Here is a 17,567-nt window from a genome sequence, read left to right as displayed (position 1 = left end):
TTTATAAAGTGATGCAGATGTCTGGGTTTTCATTTCCTTTCATTGGGGCCATTAAACTGAGCGGCTGTCGTAGCTCTCTGCAACTCAGCAGGAGCGAGCAGACACAAACAGTCGCTCAGCCTGCAACATGCCGAAGAGCAAATGCACATTTAACGATGACTTGTATAAGAAATTCCCCGCTTTTCGTCTGGGTCCAGACAAGTGTAAGGCCATGTGCACAGTGTACAAAGCAGCACATATGTGTCAGTGTTCAGTGGGGGTGTCAGGGACCTCAAAGCACCAGGACACCGAAAAACATGAAGAAGCTTTGCCAGGTGAGAGTCGCTCAATGTCGATGATGAGGCCCCTCCCCCCCGTACGGTGTCCTGGTTTTGACAAACGCAAATATGGTCACACTAACCTATTTTCCACTGAGTCATGTCCTTTAGTCCGACAGAAGTTGAACTGCATCAGCGACACAAGAGCTGTTTATTTCTTCGCTTTGTTTATGCAAATGAGCCATGCAGTTTTAAGTTTGGTTTCTGTGAGATTTGAGCAAAACTGCACTAGACACATTCTAATGTCAAACGGGCTGATGTGGCTCTAGAGAGATTATGGTTTATATGTTGTAAAGTTGAGTTTATTTATGCAGATTAGTAGTGCAGATAGTAATAATGATGATAATGTTAATATATAAACGTTAACGATTAATCAAAAATCGATCGTTAACTCTCCTGACGATCGATTAAGAAAATTTAATCGAATGCCCATCCCTGCTATAAACCCACCTGTAATTGAATAAATGTAAAGTAGAGCTGTTTAAAGTTATACTGTGGAACATTGTTAGCAGAGCAATGACATCTCCATAGAAACAAGAAGGTGACGGACCCTAATCAAAAAGTTACACCGTGCACCTTTAAATATTCAAATGGAAAATTCACAAATGTTGATTGTTTAAGTCAAAGTGTTGATTCTTTGCAATGACATGAGGACGGGGGTGTTCTACATCTATGTGTATGGTGGAATGTTGAGCAGTTACTATAATGACACAATGAACACATTTGCAAACACTGAAAAAGAAGTTTTAAGATTGCCTGTTTTAGATGTTTGATTTTTAACATTTTTCAGGGTCAAGAAATGCCAAAAATGCAAACCAGAGTTCAAAATAACAGTGTGGCTTTTTAAAATTTTTGTAAATCTAAAACAATTTACTTTGTTATTGTTCTTTGTATTTGTTGAGGCTCCATCAAATGCTTTTCTCCATGGAGATGTTATTGCTTTGTCTGTGGAGAGGTTACCACGCTCACAGTCAGAATGTCTGTGTTTTTAGGTATTTTTGAGCTGTAAAACCACCTGTAATTGAATAAATGTAAAGTAGAGCTGTTTAATGTCACATTGTGGAACATTCCAGGCAGAGCAGTGACATATCTATAGAAACGAGCAGGTAACGGACGCCCAACCAAAAAGTTACACTCTGCACTTTTAATGTTTCTGTTTTGTAAACTTAACGAAAATGTATTTATTCTTTTTTTTTTTTTTACCAACACTGTCTCTTTGTTTTTTCAGTATCTTGAGCTTCGGTTCAGTAAAGCTGTTCGAATTTGTGGGACCCTCACCTTCATCTTTCAGACGGTCAGTGAAATAAATAATATAAAGATGCGCTATGTAACTTTTCTGGTGGAAGGTCCCAGAAACCTTTACTAGTTTCCATGGAGATGTTATTGCCTTGCTTGGAATGTTCGACAATATCGCCTACGGTATTAAAACCTGTCTACCTTCCTGTCACACGCCAGATCTGCAGTGTGGCCTCCCCCCTACTTGTAATAATGCATTGTTTTTCAAGACATTTTTTGCCATCAATGCACCTTTTTAAGTTTAATTTTATTTTGTTAAACATTCCAGACAAACCGTAACATCTTCATGGTGAATAGAAGGTACTGAACCACTGTCAGAAAGTTACTGTATTTTCCGCACTATAGGACGCTCTGGATTATAAGACGCACTGTCATTAAATGGTCTATTTTCAAACTTTTTTCACAAATAAACAACACCGGACGGAAGGAAACCCAACAGTGTGATGGGTGAGTGGTTTTGTTTGTTTGTTCGTTCACGGTGACTCTGGGCTTTGTTCAGTTGTGGCGTGTAGGGAGGGTGCTGTCTGGGACCAACAGATTGTCGGCGTGTTCACAGTGACTCAGTTGTTCAGTTGTGTCTAGAAGTGGCACATTGCACTTACTTTTTCGGTTCGTTCCTCCGTTCCGTTCCTCGTCGGCGTGGAGTGATGAGTGTGTCTGTGGGTGTGTTTGGCTGTGTGGTCTCTGTCTGCTCCGTGTGTGTTTGTGTGTTCTGTGGGTGGTGCGGCTTTGTAGTTTACTGAAGTCGTGCTGGGACACCCGAGTGGATTCATGTATGGGGCGCTCTGGATTATGAGGTGCATGGCCGTTTGGAGGCTGAAGAGCGCGCCCTATAGTGCGGAAAATACGGTACACAGTGCACCTTTTTAAATATATAAACTTATATTTGCTATCGTCTAAGATTTTTAATAATAGTCATTTGTTTTGTCTTCTGTAACAGGTTGTCTACATGGGAGTGTGTGTTTATACTCCTGCTTTTGCACTAAATGCTGGTAAGACTCTAGTTACATTTATTATAATTTTATTTGTAAAGAGTCTGGTTTAAAATATTTGGCCTTTTTCTCATTTCAGTCACTGGGATTAAATTATGGGGAACGGTTCTGGCCACTGGACTGGTCTGCACTTTGTACACTACACTGGTAAGACTCCTGCTCTTCATCTGAAAATATTACTTTTACTAAACATTTATATATCTGATCTCATAACAAACTTATGTCTTATTATAAAAACTTGGAATTGTCGATATTTGGCCACTTTAAACCATAATTTGGACAGTCCATGTTAGATGTTTGGGAAGAAATCTGGGTCAGACCATAGACTGTATATATAAATGGACATTGTTGACTTGGTAACCACCACATGCCAAACAGGAAGTGGTCTCGGAGGTGCTTCCAGCTCCATCGCTCTGCATGATCCTGGTGTTTTTCGTTTCGTTATTTTGTCCATAAATCCATTCCTGTTCTTAATATAGAACTTGGCTCCAAATTCGGCCCTATAACTGCCAGCTTCGTGAGCTTCGTTTGACTGGAGTTGAATGCTGTGGGTGGATGTATAGGAGCTAGGAGAGGGTCAGAGGAGCAAATGGAGCAAAGACGAGGGTCAGAGGATGCATAGGAGATAAGAAGAAGAGAACAGGAGAGGGTCAAAGGATCCAGAGGAGCAGAGGGGACGATCAGATGGAACAAATGGAGCAGAGGCGAGGGTCAGATGGAGGAGAGGAGAGAATCAGAAGAGCAAGGAGAGGATCAGATGGAGCAGAGGAGAGGGTCAGAGGAGCACAAGAAAGGGTCAAAGGAGCAAAGGATGCAGAGGACCAGAGGAGAGGGTGAGAGGAGCACAAGAAAGGGTCAAAGGAGTAAAGGATGGAGGGGAGCAGAGGAGAGGGTCAGATGGAGCAGAGGATTCTCACATGTCTCTTTCTCTGTAGGGCGGTTTGAAGGCGGTGATTTGGACAGACGTGTTCCAGACTTTGGTGATGTTTCTGGGGCAGGTGGCGGTGATCGTGGTGGGGGTGTATCAGACAGGAGGCCCCTCTGAGGTCTGGACCAAGGTCTGGGAGGGAGGACGCATCTCTGGGCTGGAGTGAGTTTCATACAACATCCACAAACTCCCTTTTAGTGCTCAGTTTTAGATATTTATTTGTATTTTATTTATATTTGTTATCCGGGAGTATTTTAATATAATAACATAATTACAATTGATTGTCTTGAAACATCAAACACAAGTTAAGTGACCTGCTTTTAAGACTCTTTAAAAATCTTGCAAGTTCCAATAGTCTAAAAAATATCTCCTCATCCATGCCTTTTGTCTTTGTCCAGTCTGAACCCGGACCCCACGGTGCGCCACACGTTCTGGACTCTGGCAGGAGGGGGCGTCTTCCTCATGTGGGCGCTGTACGGGTCAACCAGTCTCAGGTGCAGAGGTACCTGAGCTCTCGCAGTGAGAAGGATGCGGTCAGGTAAACACGACTACAGCATCTACTTTAGAAATCCATTGATATTTGATATTTGGTGAATGTTTGGTTGAAAGGGCCCATATGACGCTGTTTTCTGACCCATGTTTTAATGTTTCCTTATCACAAACAGACCTGGAGTTGTGTAGGTCTGTTTTTGAGGAGGCAGCAACATTATAACATGATTTAAACTGACAAGAATCTATTTTACATAATATAGGGCCTTTGATAAGTTATGTATGTAAGTATAAGTATATTTTTAAGACCAATATGGATTATTTTTTCCCAAATGTTGTGATCTTGAATAACTCTAAGCCAGGGGTGGGCAAACTACGGCCCGGGGGCTGTATGCGGCCCTTTAAACCTTTTAATCCGGCCCGACAAATTGGAATAAATTACAATAATAAACCTTGATGTTTTATTTGTCATGCATTTCCGGCGTTTCCCAGTAGATGGCATACTATATATACATTGAGGTGTGGCGTATTATGTTGGCCGCAATGCTTTATGGGAAAGTGTTCTTACAGGAGTTATTCGGACCATGAGTGAAGTGGTTGGTGTTCAAGATATAAGGATGCACTGCTTCCATTTAAACTAGGTTGTAATCAAACATACAAAACCTCTAGATTCTGAGTTGTAATTGCCGGTGTAAATAACTTGGTGGATTCCGGTTTTACTGCACTCGCAGGTATATGTTTCTGTATGATTGAGCCTGAACGGCGTGAGCTTAATTCTCGAGCTGTTTAAGCTCATGATATTCGTTCTCTTGTGGTGTGCAGTGAATCAGGTCCATTCGCTTTTATGTGTAGAATCTACGAGGGCGGCATAAAACGGCCACTATTCTCTGCCGGGTCATTTTTGACCCGTAACACCACAAATGTTACTTTTTTTTAATGAGACGTTTACAATTTACTAAAATGCTGAAAATGTATTTTGTTGTGTCTGAGGATTAGATGATGCCTCGTTCCAGTTTAAAAAGTTAATGGCGGTTCCTGCAGACCCACGCCTGAAAATAAAACTAATAAAACACTGACACAATTTAAGGGTAATAATAACACATTCGTTTCCGAGCTCTCAGTAGCGTGTTTACATTGAGAATCAGAACTCTGAATCTCAACGATTGCAGACTTTTCACATGTGAAACATTCCTGGAACCAGTGCAGCTTTATGTCTTGAACACTTCTACCTGACTTATGGTCCAAATACGCCGCCCGAAAGAATACATTCCCATAAAGCATTGCGGCCAACATAATGCACCTCTCCTCAATGTATTTAAAGTGCGTCATCTACTGGGAAACGCCGGAAATGCAGGAAAAATAAAACATTAACAAGGTTTATTATTGTAATTTTTTCAAGTTCGGCGAACTTATAGTATAATTACAGTCATTTATTCAGGTTCGGCGAACTGGGTGACCAAACGTCTGTTCTTCCCCGGACATGTCTGTTTTTTGTGTTCTGTCCTGGACGTCTGGGTTTCTTTTTTAAAGTGATGGAAATGTCCGGGTTTTCTTGATCTATCATTGGGGACATTAGATTAAGCGTCTCTCGTAGCTCTGTAACTCAGAAGGAGCGAGCAGACACAAACAGTCGGTCAGCCTGCAACATGCCGAAGAGAAAATGCACATTTAACAATGAATTGTACAAGAAATTCTCCATTTTCCATCCCGGTCAGGACAAGTGGGAGGCCATGTGTACTATTTGTGAGGTGAGAGTAGCTCAGTGTCGAGGCCCCACCCCTGGTACGGTGTCTGGGTTTTCACAAACAGAAATATGGTCACCCTAATATAATAAAGAGAAAAAAATATAAAAGGTAATAATGAATTCTAAAAGTAGCAAAAATAGCAAGAGACTGGTGTCAAATGAGGCATAATTATATAAATGCATATGTACAAATAAAGAGAAATAATGTAATCTGAATTTATCTCCACTACATACAAGAGTTTGTAAGGAACAACAGTGCACAGGTGATATGATGATTGACAGGACACAGACTGTATATAGAAGTATATATGGTTCCAGATAAGTCCTCACCCTATAGTTCTAATCTGCATACCGGCGCTGACATGTTTTTGAATAATGTTTTCTCCCGTAGGTCGTGTTACATGGTGTTCCCGTCTCTGCAGCTAGCTCTGGCTCTGAGCTGTGTGATGGGTCTCATCATGTTCGCTCGATACTGTGGAGAAGATCACTCAGACCAGCTGCAGTCCACCAAGGCAGATGCGGTCAGTCCCTACAGTGAAGATTTATGAGAACTGAGAACAAGAAATAAACCAGGACTCTGGTTTAGGCAGTATTAAACAAGGACTGAGCCAGGACTGAACCAGGACTGCATTAGGATTAAACCAGGTCTAAACCAGGACTACAGTACGATTAAACCAGGTCTAAACCAGGACTACAGTACGATTAAACCAGGTCTAAACCCAGGTCTAAAACAGGACTCGAATTTAACCAGTCCTCCTTTAATACTGGTTAAACTTGAGCCAGGACTAAACCAGGACTACACAAGGGCTTAACCAGTTTTACAAGGAGGATTAAAACAGGACTGAGTCAGGACTAAACCAGGTCTAAACAGGATGTAATTCCACCCAAACAACGTCTCAAGCAGGTCTAAACGAGGTTTGAAGTTTCTTTGATAGATATGCTGTACCTGTAAACTAAAGTGTGACTAAACAGGACTAAATTTTAACTCAAAACTAAACTAAGACTAAACTTAAAACTAGACCAGATCTAAACCACGTCTAAATCAAGATGACCATTGCAGAACAGGGTGGTTTCTGGGCAATAAATTCCATCAAGCTTGCTTTTTTTGCTTTTAAAACAACGTTGAAAATAAAAATTCACTTGCTCCTAAATCCTTCACAAATAAATTTTTAAAAAGACAGAATATAATGCATTTCTATGCAGCGCTTTGAGGAAGTGGAGATAAGAGATGAGACATAACTGAGGAAGCAGAGTACACACTTTGCATTCGTCAGTTTGAACAGTGACAGATGTAATTCCTGTTTTGTCCTGCAGATGGTGATCTACTTTGTGATGGACATGCTGCAGGGTTTGCCTGGGCTCCCCGGGCTCTTCGTGGCCTGTCTGTTTAGTGCTGCTCTCAGGTACTAATAAAACCAAATAAAACTCATATATGCTGCTTAACGTACTTTCACTTTTCAGATCGAGATAGAGCGAGATACACTACCAGTAAAAGTTTGGACACACTTTTCAATTTCATTCAATGTTTTTTATTTTCTTTGTTTATTACATTTTATTTACATACAGAAGATCTCAGTTGAACTGATATTTGAAAGCTGATGTCGAGGGGTGTGCAGAAATATAAAAAATCAATGAATCGTGTTGTTTAATTTGATGGGCTCCTGTATTGATATATCGCCAAGAATATTTTTTTATTGTATTTTACAAAATTATTTTGTGAAAGAGCTACAGTTGTGCTCTTTGTTTGGAGAAAGGAAACTTGTTTATGCAACACGTGACATTTTCACTGTTTTCAGTGAAAAAATACAGACTTCGATGGATAAGCTTTATTGTCTGTCCCGGAAGGTGACAGAAATGTTTCTTTTGACAAAGCACAACATCCATCCTAAAGACACACAAAAACACATTTAAAACACTTCACAATTAAAAAAAAAACAAAAAAACAGTGGTCTGAGTTCATCTGGTGGAGTTCAGAGAGGCGATGGCATTTGGAATAAAGGATTTTTTTGTATGTTTTTACGGGCCAGAGGGACTTTACCTGATGGTAACAGTGTGAAGGACTTATGGTGGTTTAAGAAAGACTTTTCGAATCTCAGCCAAAATTTAGCCTTTGTTTTTTCACTGAACCATATCGAATAGATTTGAAATGTATCGTATTGAATAGGGATGTAACAATAAACAATATATTGTGATATTGTATTGTCAAAAGTCTCAATAATATCACAATAATATCATGGACTGTCACAATATATCAAATCACAAGTTCCTTTGCATAAATGCATTGCTTTATAGTAGCAATAGCTAATAAACTTCAGGAACTACATATCCCATGATTCATTTGAGCGCAGACAACATGAAGTTATGTTTTTTACTTGAATTCTTGGAATAATCAGAAATAATTCACATCAAAATCTTGTCAGTGTATTTTAAAAGCAGAAACGTGTCCTATCTACAATTATATCAGCCTCTTCAAAATATTGCAATAAATATCATACAGTGATATGCATATCGTAATAATATCGTATCGAGATTTGGATATTGTTACATTCCTAGTATTGAATCGTATTGAATCAACAGTGCACTGTCTGGAAAAATGTATGGTGGTATGTGTCATAGAGGCAGCGTCTAAATGATACGCAGCTCTGCTGATGTCTGATCCAGATCATTTTTCTGTATTGGTATCGGTGCGTTTGTAGTAATAATAATACTCTGGATTTTATAGCAGTGGTCAAGGCACTTAAAGTGCTTTACAGCATTTTTCATTCACTCCACAGTTGTAGGTGGTAAGATGCCACAGCTGCCCTGGGACAGACGCCACAGCTGCCCTGGGACAGACTGACAGAAGTGAGGCTGTCAGTCCGTCCCATCAGCACTCACACACCACTTTCATATGAGGCAATGTGAGTGCAGTGTCTTGCTAAAGGGCACATCAGTGACTATATAGATAACTGAAAACCTGTTTTTTTCTTTTTCTTCAGCACCATCTCTTCTGCCTTTAACTCTTTGGCCACTGTGACGATGGAGGACCTGATCAAGCCCCAGTTTCCTGCTCTGAGTGAGAAGAGAGCCACGCTGCTGTCAAAAGCTCTGGGTCTGTGATCTGTTTATGTCAAATCAGAAAGACAAAATTATGAAAACACAATCTATAAATTACACATGTAAATCTATCTTCACAGCGGCGTTCTATGGTCTGCTGTGTCTGGCCATGGCTTATGTCACTCACCACATGGGAGACTCTGTGCTTCTGGTAAAGATGAGTTTTGATTTCAAGAGTAAGTTGAACCATTTCCCAAATCTGCTTTTTAAAAAATATTTTCTGTTTTTTTAGGTGGCTCTGAAAATCTTTGGGATGGTGGGCGGTCCTATTCTCGGCCTCTTCTGTCTCGGCATGTTCTTCCCATGGGCCAACTCCATAGTACGTACAGTATTAATATCAAAGTAATGTTTTTTCTCTGGGGAAAAGTAGTGCCTGTCTGAACAAGATTACTCTAAGAAAAACATGACAGTCTTTATATTTCCTGTCAGGGCGCTCTGGCAGGTTTAGGTGGGGGCCTGTCTCTCTCCTTCTGGGTGGGCATCGGGAGTATTCTGTCCCAGACCCCAGGACCCAGGGCTGTGTTGTCAGACTGTAGAGCTGGACTGGCCTCAAACTCCTCCTCTGCTGTCGTCACTGTGGCTCTCAGGTACCATTGCCTCGGCACGACTATATAAAATTACTCAATGTTTTAGAACAATATCCATTAAAACTCAATTGCTAATGAACACTTGCACTAGCGCCATGTTTGTGCCCATCTCCGTACCCCAACAGCTGTAGCACACGTGAACCTGTAGCACACGTGAACCTGTAGCACACGTGAACCTGTAGCACACGTGAACCTGTAGCACACGTGAACCTGTAGCACACGTGAACCTGTAGCACACGTGAACCTGCCTGACAGTCTCCGTACCCCCACAGCTGTAAGTGTAAACCTTCCCTCTCTCCGTCCCTCAGACCATCGGGGCTGCAGAGGTTCTATTCTCTGTCCTACATGTGGTACAGCGGCTTCACCTGTGTCTCTGTCATCTTCATCGGACTCATCATCAGCTTCCTCACAGGTCACATGTACAAACTATGATATAAAATAAGGTGTAATATTGTTTTAACAGTTAACAATTTGAATAATCTTTTAAGGAAAGATCTCTCACTTTTAAGGAAATTTGCTAATTTAATTAGTAGTAACTAACTATATATAAAAACATAGTTTAATCTGAATATATATATTTAAATTTCAGGTTCGATGAGGGCGGAGGACTTGACTCCAGGGACTGTTTTTCCACTTTTGGGCAAACTTTTATTTTTTCTTCCTGAGAACATCAAACAGAAGCTCTGCTGTGTGAGGCCTCTGCCACAGACGGTGAGAGAAAAACACACACAGACTGAATATCTGTGTAATCTGCTACAGCCTGATCCTGTCACATCTCAGAAGCTCAGCAGGGCTGGGTCTGTTTAGTTCTTGGAGGGGAGACACTGGGAAAATCAGGTGCCACAGGGGGGCACCAGTCACAAAAAACTGTCATTGTGTCCTTAGGCAAGGCACTTCACCCACATTGTCTAGTATGAAAGTGGTGTGTGTGTAAGTGAGTGATGGTGGTGGTTGGAGGGGCAGATGGTGCAGATTGGCAGCCTCGCTTTCGTCAGTCTTATCACCATTGGATATGGAGTGAATGAATAATGCTCAGTGTCTTTGAGTGTCCAGAAATGCCCTGTATAAAACTGATGCATTATTATTCATCTCTCAGTCCATCGGTTTGAAATCAGTTTGAATAGAAAATACATTTATAAACAAAATACAAATTTACATATTATTATAAAGATATGGGCACTCAACGTTTTATTGTTTGTATGGAAATTAATTTTAACATCCTGATTATGGAGGACATCATAGGGCATAAGGATGCTCTCCACTGGTGCTGTGAGGAGAGAAGCAGTTCTCACACATTCATACATGGGTAAACTGTCTTACTCAGAGACACAACAGCAACTACATTCTTATTTTGGTTTTATATAGGAACATTGCAGACTTTAAGGTGCATTGTGTAACTTTTCTGGTGCAGGGTTCATTACCTGTTTGTTTCTAAGGAGATGTCATTGCTCTGTCTGGAATGTTCCACAGTGTGACATTAAACACCTCTACATTACATTTATTCAGTTACAGGTGGTTTTGCATTAAAAGACATTCTGACTGTGAGCGGAGTCGCCTCTCCACAGATCTGACCTGTAACTTGGTCTGGTTTTGGTCTCCATGAAGATAGAAAGGTTTAATGCCATACTGTGAAACATTCCAGACAAAGCGAGAACATTTTCGTGGAGAAAAGCGTTCAGCGGACCCTTCACCAGACAGTGCAGCTTTAAGATAATAATATGATCTTTGTTTTTCTGCAGAAGGAGGTGAACGGTGTGAACGCTTCAGAGGAGAGACGAACTTTTCTACCTGAAACTCAGACAACACTGACAGAACATGAGACGTCTGTATGAACACAGCTAATGTTAAAGTGCCTGTGACAGGTCAGACCACTCTGTCCACCAAAACATCTTTATTATTTATTATTTAAACGGCCCGCATTACGCTGTTCACTGATCTATGTTATAACGTTCTTTCCTCATCACAAACAGACCTGCAGTTGTGTTTTGTTTCATTCTCACATGTTTAATACACAAACCCTGCACATTTAGTTCTTCTCTCAAACAGAAAACACTCTGTACCACCTTGTGATGTCATGTGGTGATACAGGAAGTGTTGTTAAACTCAGTACATTGTCATTAGAATCATTTGGATCATTTGAGCCCTTGAATTGCCAGACTCTACTGAACTAAAGGTAAAAGGCAGTGGTGGATGAAGAACTCATTTTTTTTACTTGAGTAACTTTCTCCCCTTGTATCTTTACTTTTACTTAAGTAAAAGTAAAGATACAAGGGGAGAAAGTTACTCAAGTAAAAGTATAGAATGAAAAAATCTACTTAAATAAAAGTATGTTTAAAAATGTACTTTAGGAGTAAAATGTAAAAGTATGATGAAATAGATGAAAATGAATTTACCTGATTTTAAGTGATTCAGGTTTTTTTTTCTAACCGCTTTTGTGTATTTGGGTTGCTCAAAATTGGAATGTTAACTCAAAATAAATGTGCTAAACATCTTAAGTCTCCACCACAAAAAAGTATTTTTTTACTTCTCAGTCCAGATCTAATATGTTGTGGAGTAGAAATCTGCTCTCAAATGTAGTGAAGTAAAAGTGAAAAGTATCCACTGTAAAATGTTCTAAAGTAAACTACAGCTACCTCAAGTATGTGTATACTGTGTGTACAAAGTGTTGTACTTTTACTTTTGTACTTCGTTGCCTTCTGCCACTGGTAAAAGGAGCTGTTAACTTGAAAACTACAGCTTCATGACATCACAAGTTGGATCAGAACATTTTGAGCTTTGGAGATGTAGACAGACTAATAATAAAGATTTACTCAAACATGTGAATGAAACAGAACACACCTCCAGGTCTGTTTTTGAGGAGGAAACAACATTCTGACATGGATTAAAGCTCACAAGAGACACGTAACATAGGAGCTTTTAAGATTAGACTAAAAATGTTGGCCTATTTTTAAAATTTAATTTCAGTGAAGTTTACTTTCTTTTTACTTTCTAGTTGGCCAGAGGCAGCAGATGTGACATACGTGGAGGTAATTCCAATTTACCATGTTTATTTAGTTAAATGAAGGCTTAAACTGGCAGAAAAATGGGCTGTGTGTCTAAATTGTCCTGGTATTTTGGATGTAGTTGTAATGCCAGAGGTAGTAGGGATTTTGTTTAAAAATTCATCGCTACTTCCTGTATTTTTGTACTTTTTATTTTTCACAAACTGCCACTTAACTGATGTAAAACTATGATAAAAATTGACCACAGGTATTATCCCTCCAAATCAACATGAAAGCCTGTCATACGCACTTTAAACTGATTTACTAATGATTGGAATGAAGGTGGCCATTTGGAATTCACAGAGAAGAATTTACATACTTGAACATTTGAAAGATGAATAAATTATGTGAACAAGGACAACTGAATGCACTTAACTGGCCCCAAAGCGCTCACTTACTCACGTGACAATCTCAAGGAATGCTAAATATGTTTGTAACTTAACTGAATGTGATTAGATCTATGAAAGAATGTTTATCTGAAAAGGCATTGTTGCATTTGGGCGTATGTCTGACTTTACCAAAAACAAGAGATAATAAAAAAGTTTAAAGCGCCCATATTATACTGTTTTCTGATCTATGTTCTAATGTTGTTTCCTCATCACAAATAGATCTGGAGTTGATGTAGTAATACAGGAAGTGTTTTTAAACTCCATGCACCTTCACTCACGTAGTCATTTGCATAATTTTAGCTCTGGACTTTCCAATCTTTACTGAACTAAAGGTAAAAGGAGCTGTTGAAAACTACTGGTTCATGACATCACACGGTGGAACAGAGCATTTTGAGCTTTGGAGATGTAGACAAAGTAAAGATAAAGGATTATACAGTGAGGAAAATAAGTATTTGAACACCCTGCTATTTTGCAAGTTCTCCCACTTAGAAATCATGGAGGGTCTGAAATTTTCATCGCAGGTGCATGTCCACTGTGAGAGACATAATCTAAAAAAAAAATCCAGAAATCACAATGTATGATTTTTTTTTTAACTATTTATTTGTATGATACAGCTGCAAATAAGTATTTGAACACCTGAGAAAATCAATGTTCTTATTTGGTACAGGAGCCTTTGTTTGCAATTACAGAGGTCAAATGTTTCCTTTAGTTTTTCAGCAGGTTTGCACACACTGCAGGAGCGATTTTGGCCCACTCCTCCACACAGATCTTCTCTAGATCAGTCAGGTTTCTGGGCTGTCGCTGAGAAACATGGAGTTTGAGCTCCCTCCAAAGATTTTCTGTTGGGTTTAGGTCTGGAGACTGGCAGGCCACGGCAGAACCTTGATGTGCTTCTTACAGAGCCACTCCTTGGTTCTCCTGGCTGTGTGCTTCAGGTCATTGTCATGTTGGAAGACCCAGCCTCGACCCATCTTCAATGCTCCAACTGAGGGAAGGAGGTTGTTCCCCAAAATCTCGCAATACATGGCCCCGGTCATCCTCTCCTTAATTCAGTGCAGTGGCCTTGTCCCATGTGCAGAAAAACATCCCCAAAGCATGAGACTACCACCCCCCTGCTTCACAGGAGGGATGGTGTTCTTGGGATGGTCCTCATCATTCTTCTTCCTCCAAACACGGTTAGGGGAATTATGACCAAAAAGTTCTATTTTGGTCTCTGACCACATGACTCCTCTGGATCATCCAAATGGTCATTGGCAAACTTAAGACGGGCCTTGACGTGTGCTGGTTTACGCAGGGGAACCTTCCGTGCCGTGCATGATTTCAAACCATGAGGTCTTAGTGTATTACCAACAGTAACCTTGGAAACTGTGGTCCCAGCTCTTTTCAGGTCATTGACCAGCTCCTCCCGTGTAGTTCTTTGTTGATTCCTCACCTTTCTTAGGATCATTGAGACCTCACAAGGTGAGATCTTGCATGGAGCCCCAGTCCGAGAAAGTTTGACATGTTTAGCTTCTTCCATTTTCTACTGATTGCTCCAACAGTGGACCTTTTTTCACCAAGCTGCTTGGCAATTTCCCCATAGCCCTTTCCAACCTTGTGGAGGTGGACAGTTTTGTCCCTGGTGTCTTTGGACGGCTCTTTGGTCTTGGCCATGTTAGTAGTTGGAGTCTTACTGATTGTATTTGGTGGACGGGTGTCTTTATGCAGCGAACGACCTCAAACAGGTCCATCTGCTTTAGGATAATAAATGGGGTGGAGGTGGACTTTTTAAAAGCGGACTAACAGGTCTTTGAGGGTCAGAATTCTAGCTGATAGACAGGTGTTCAAATGCTTATTTGCAGCTGTATCATACAAATAAATAGTTAAAAAATCATACATTGTGATTTATGTGATTTCTGTGATTCCTAAGTGGGAGAACTTGCAAAATTGCAGGGTGTTCAAATACTTATTTTCCTCACTGTACATATGTGTGAATGAAACAAAACACAACTCCAGGTCTGTGTTTGAGGAGGGAACAACATTATAACATGACTTAAAGCTCACAACAGTCAGTTTTGTGTAATATAGGAGCTTTAAAAACAAACCAAAAAGATATAAAAAGGTAAATACTAGAGCCCGATCGATATAGCATTTGGCTGAAACATATCGGCAATCGGCCTAAATCTTGCCGATATGGGCCGATATTTCACGTGGGCATGTTATATGTCGTTATAAATCTTAGACTCTCTACATTATGTTCATTTAATCCAGTTTACAGACAGATAAATGTCCTAATATGTGGCTCCGCATCAGTATTTAACTGCGGAGTCATTTGTCTGTGTGTGTCCGTACTGTCCCTGAACACACCACAGAGTGACGTCACTCACGTGTGTTTGTTTACACTCACACACACAGATCCAAACACTGAGATTATTTTCTTTTTACGGACAATCGGTTTGAGTCTGAATTAAAAGGACATTTATTAGTGCAGACTTGTGATGTGAGGAGGAGCCTGTGTGAGCGGTGAGTGTTGGAAATATCGGCGACTATATCGGCTATCGGCAGCTCCAACTCCCAGTTTATCGGTATCATATCGGCCACAACAAAAATCTATATCAGTCAGGCTCTAGTAAATACTAAAATAAAAATTAACAGCAAGAGAAATGACAAAGGACAGAGATGGGCAATGTCACAGTTTTTGATATTGATACGATACTAAATACTTTGGGGGAAGGGGGTGTTTTTGATACTCGATACTCAATGCTTGATACTGGTCTATTCTTAAGGGTGATGGGATTTAGTTAAATTAAAGATATACATGTATATATGTATACAAAAGGCTTCAAACTGGCTCTGAATGACAAAGTATTGTGAAGAAATGGGCTCAGATTGACGCCCAACTTAAAGGTGCATTGTGTAACTTTTCTGGTGGAGAGTCCGTTAAATGCTTTTCTCCATGGAGACGTTATTGGCTTTGGCTGAAATGTAATGTTACAGTTACGGGTGAAGATCTGTGGAGCGGCGACCCTGCTCACAGTCAGAATGCCTCTTTTTCTTTGCATTTTTTTGTCTAAAACCACCTGTAATTGAATAAAGTTACACAGTGCACCTTTAAGATTTGTATATGCTAATGAGTCTAGATGGTGCAAATGTTGGTATTGATACTACTATGCATGAGTCAGTATTTATGTATTGATACTCACATAATGATTCTCTCATCCATACAAACAAAAATGGGCATTAAATGTGCTTTGTGTAACTCCATGACCTGATTTTCTCCATGGAGATGTTTTTGCTTTGTCAGAAATGTTTCACAGTGTGGCTTTTAACCTTTCTATCATCATGGAGAGAAAGTTTCAGGTCAGATCTGTGGAGAGGCGACTCCACTCACAGTTAGAATGTTTGTTTTTCTCTGTATTTTTGAGTGACAAATTCACCTGTAATTCAGTAAATGTAAGGAAGAGCTGTTTAAAGTCATAGTGTGGAACATTCTTAGCAGAGCAATAAGATAAAAGGGACAAGCCTCCAACCAAAAAGTTAATTAATGGACCTTTAAGATTAGAATGAAAAAATAGTGACTTATTTTACGTTTCCTTTCAGACAGACCTCAAACTGTTGATACTGAAAAGTCAATTACCGTATTTTTCAGACTATAAGTCGCACCGGAGTAGAAGTCACACCAGCCAAAAAATGCGTTATGAAGAAGAAAAAACATATATAAGTTGCACTGAACTATTAAGTCACACTTTTTGGGTAAATGTATTTAGTAAAATCATAGATCAGGAACCGACATTTCATCTTGACAGGCAAGTTATAGTAAACACAATAGAACAACAGGCCGAACAGGCGTTAATATGTGAACGTAACATATGAACAGTTATTCAGATAATTATAGCATAAACAACATAAGATAAGTTTACCAAACTCATGATCTCACTCCAAATCACTAAATCCATTGAATACTTCATCCTCGGTGTCACTTCTGCACGACCTGTGGAGATAAACCACAGATCCATGAGGTAAACAGAGCGCCGCTTCCTCTTCTGTGTCGCTGTCGTCAGACTCAGCATCAGTTCCAGTTAGAATTATTCGGGCCTTTCTGAATCTCAACAGGATGGTTTTGATTGTCACTGAAGCTCAGGCTTTGTCGATTCATCCAGTGACTTCCAGGAAAGTTACATGCTGCACTCTCCCGGTTGCCGTGAAGCTGTGTTCTCTATCCCTGCTTTCTGTCAGTCCCTCACAAATTTTTCTCTCACTTCAAACTTTTTTTCTGCTGCTCGATTACCGTTTTCGGCTGAATATTTCATTATTTGCAGCGTGACAGCAGCTATTTCTACAGGAGGCATGCGCAGTAGAGTACGAATTAACAGTGGTACAGGAGTAATAGTAGAACTAGATACTGACACACGAGACTAGAGCCTCTCGTGGCTGTTAGTCTGAAAATTTTAAGCTCACCTTTTATTATTTTACTCATTGTGGGGAAAAAATACATTTATAAAGATATTTTGTATTTCTGTATTTTTTGTTTCTTTTTAAAATCGAACCACACATCACAAAACCCAAAATATTCCAGTATGTTTAAGGGAATGAGGCTGATACAAACACTGACTGGAAACCCCCAGCTTTATTTCCCTGTAATACACTTGAATATTTTATAGACAGAACTTATCACAGACACAAACGGTCAGTTTTATTGCAGTTACCAT

The 17,567-nt window shown here is 39.9% G+C and overlaps 1 protein-coding gene across 1 annotated transcript in view; it reads left to right on the top strand.

Moving 5' to 3' along the window:
* The window catches only part of LOC110153413 (sodium-dependent multivitamin transporter-like), a 29,887-nt gene extending 13,765 nt beyond the window's left edge, over positions 1-16,122 (top strand). The window contains 16 exon segments of the mRNA XM_055162039.1: positions 1,546-1,611; positions 2,554-2,605; positions 2,685-2,752; positions 3,541-3,695; positions 3,932-4,011; positions 4,014-4,071; positions 6,158-6,287; positions 7,081-7,169; positions 8,745-8,857; positions 8,943-9,013; positions 9,095-9,181; positions 9,292-9,449; positions 9,758-9,861; positions 10,039-10,160; positions 11,189-11,311; positions 12,442-16,122. Of these exon segments, the coding sequence (XP_055018014.1) occupies positions 1,546-1,611; positions 2,554-2,605; positions 2,685-2,752; positions 3,541-3,695; positions 3,932-4,011; positions 4,014-4,071; positions 6,158-6,287; positions 7,081-7,169; positions 8,745-8,857; positions 8,943-9,013; positions 9,095-9,181; positions 9,292-9,449; positions 9,758-9,861; positions 10,039-10,160; positions 11,189-11,281 (1,446 nt within the window). The 3' untranslated portion in view covers positions 11,282-11,311; positions 12,442-16,122.
* Positions 16,123-17,567: the final 1,445 nt, after the last annotated feature.

This window comes from Boleophthalmus pectinirostris, unplaced genomic scaffold (genome assembly GCF_026225935.1).
Source record: "Boleophthalmus pectinirostris isolate CB_2022bp ecotype Guang Dong unplaced genomic scaffold, ASM2622593v1 HiC_scaffold_10, whole genome shotgun sequence".
In the NCBI taxonomy this organism is placed as follows: Eukaryota; Metazoa; Chordata; class Actinopteri; order Gobiiformes; family Gobiidae; genus Boleophthalmus; species Boleophthalmus pectinirostris.
This window is presented reverse-complemented; position numbering and strand designations above follow the sequence as displayed.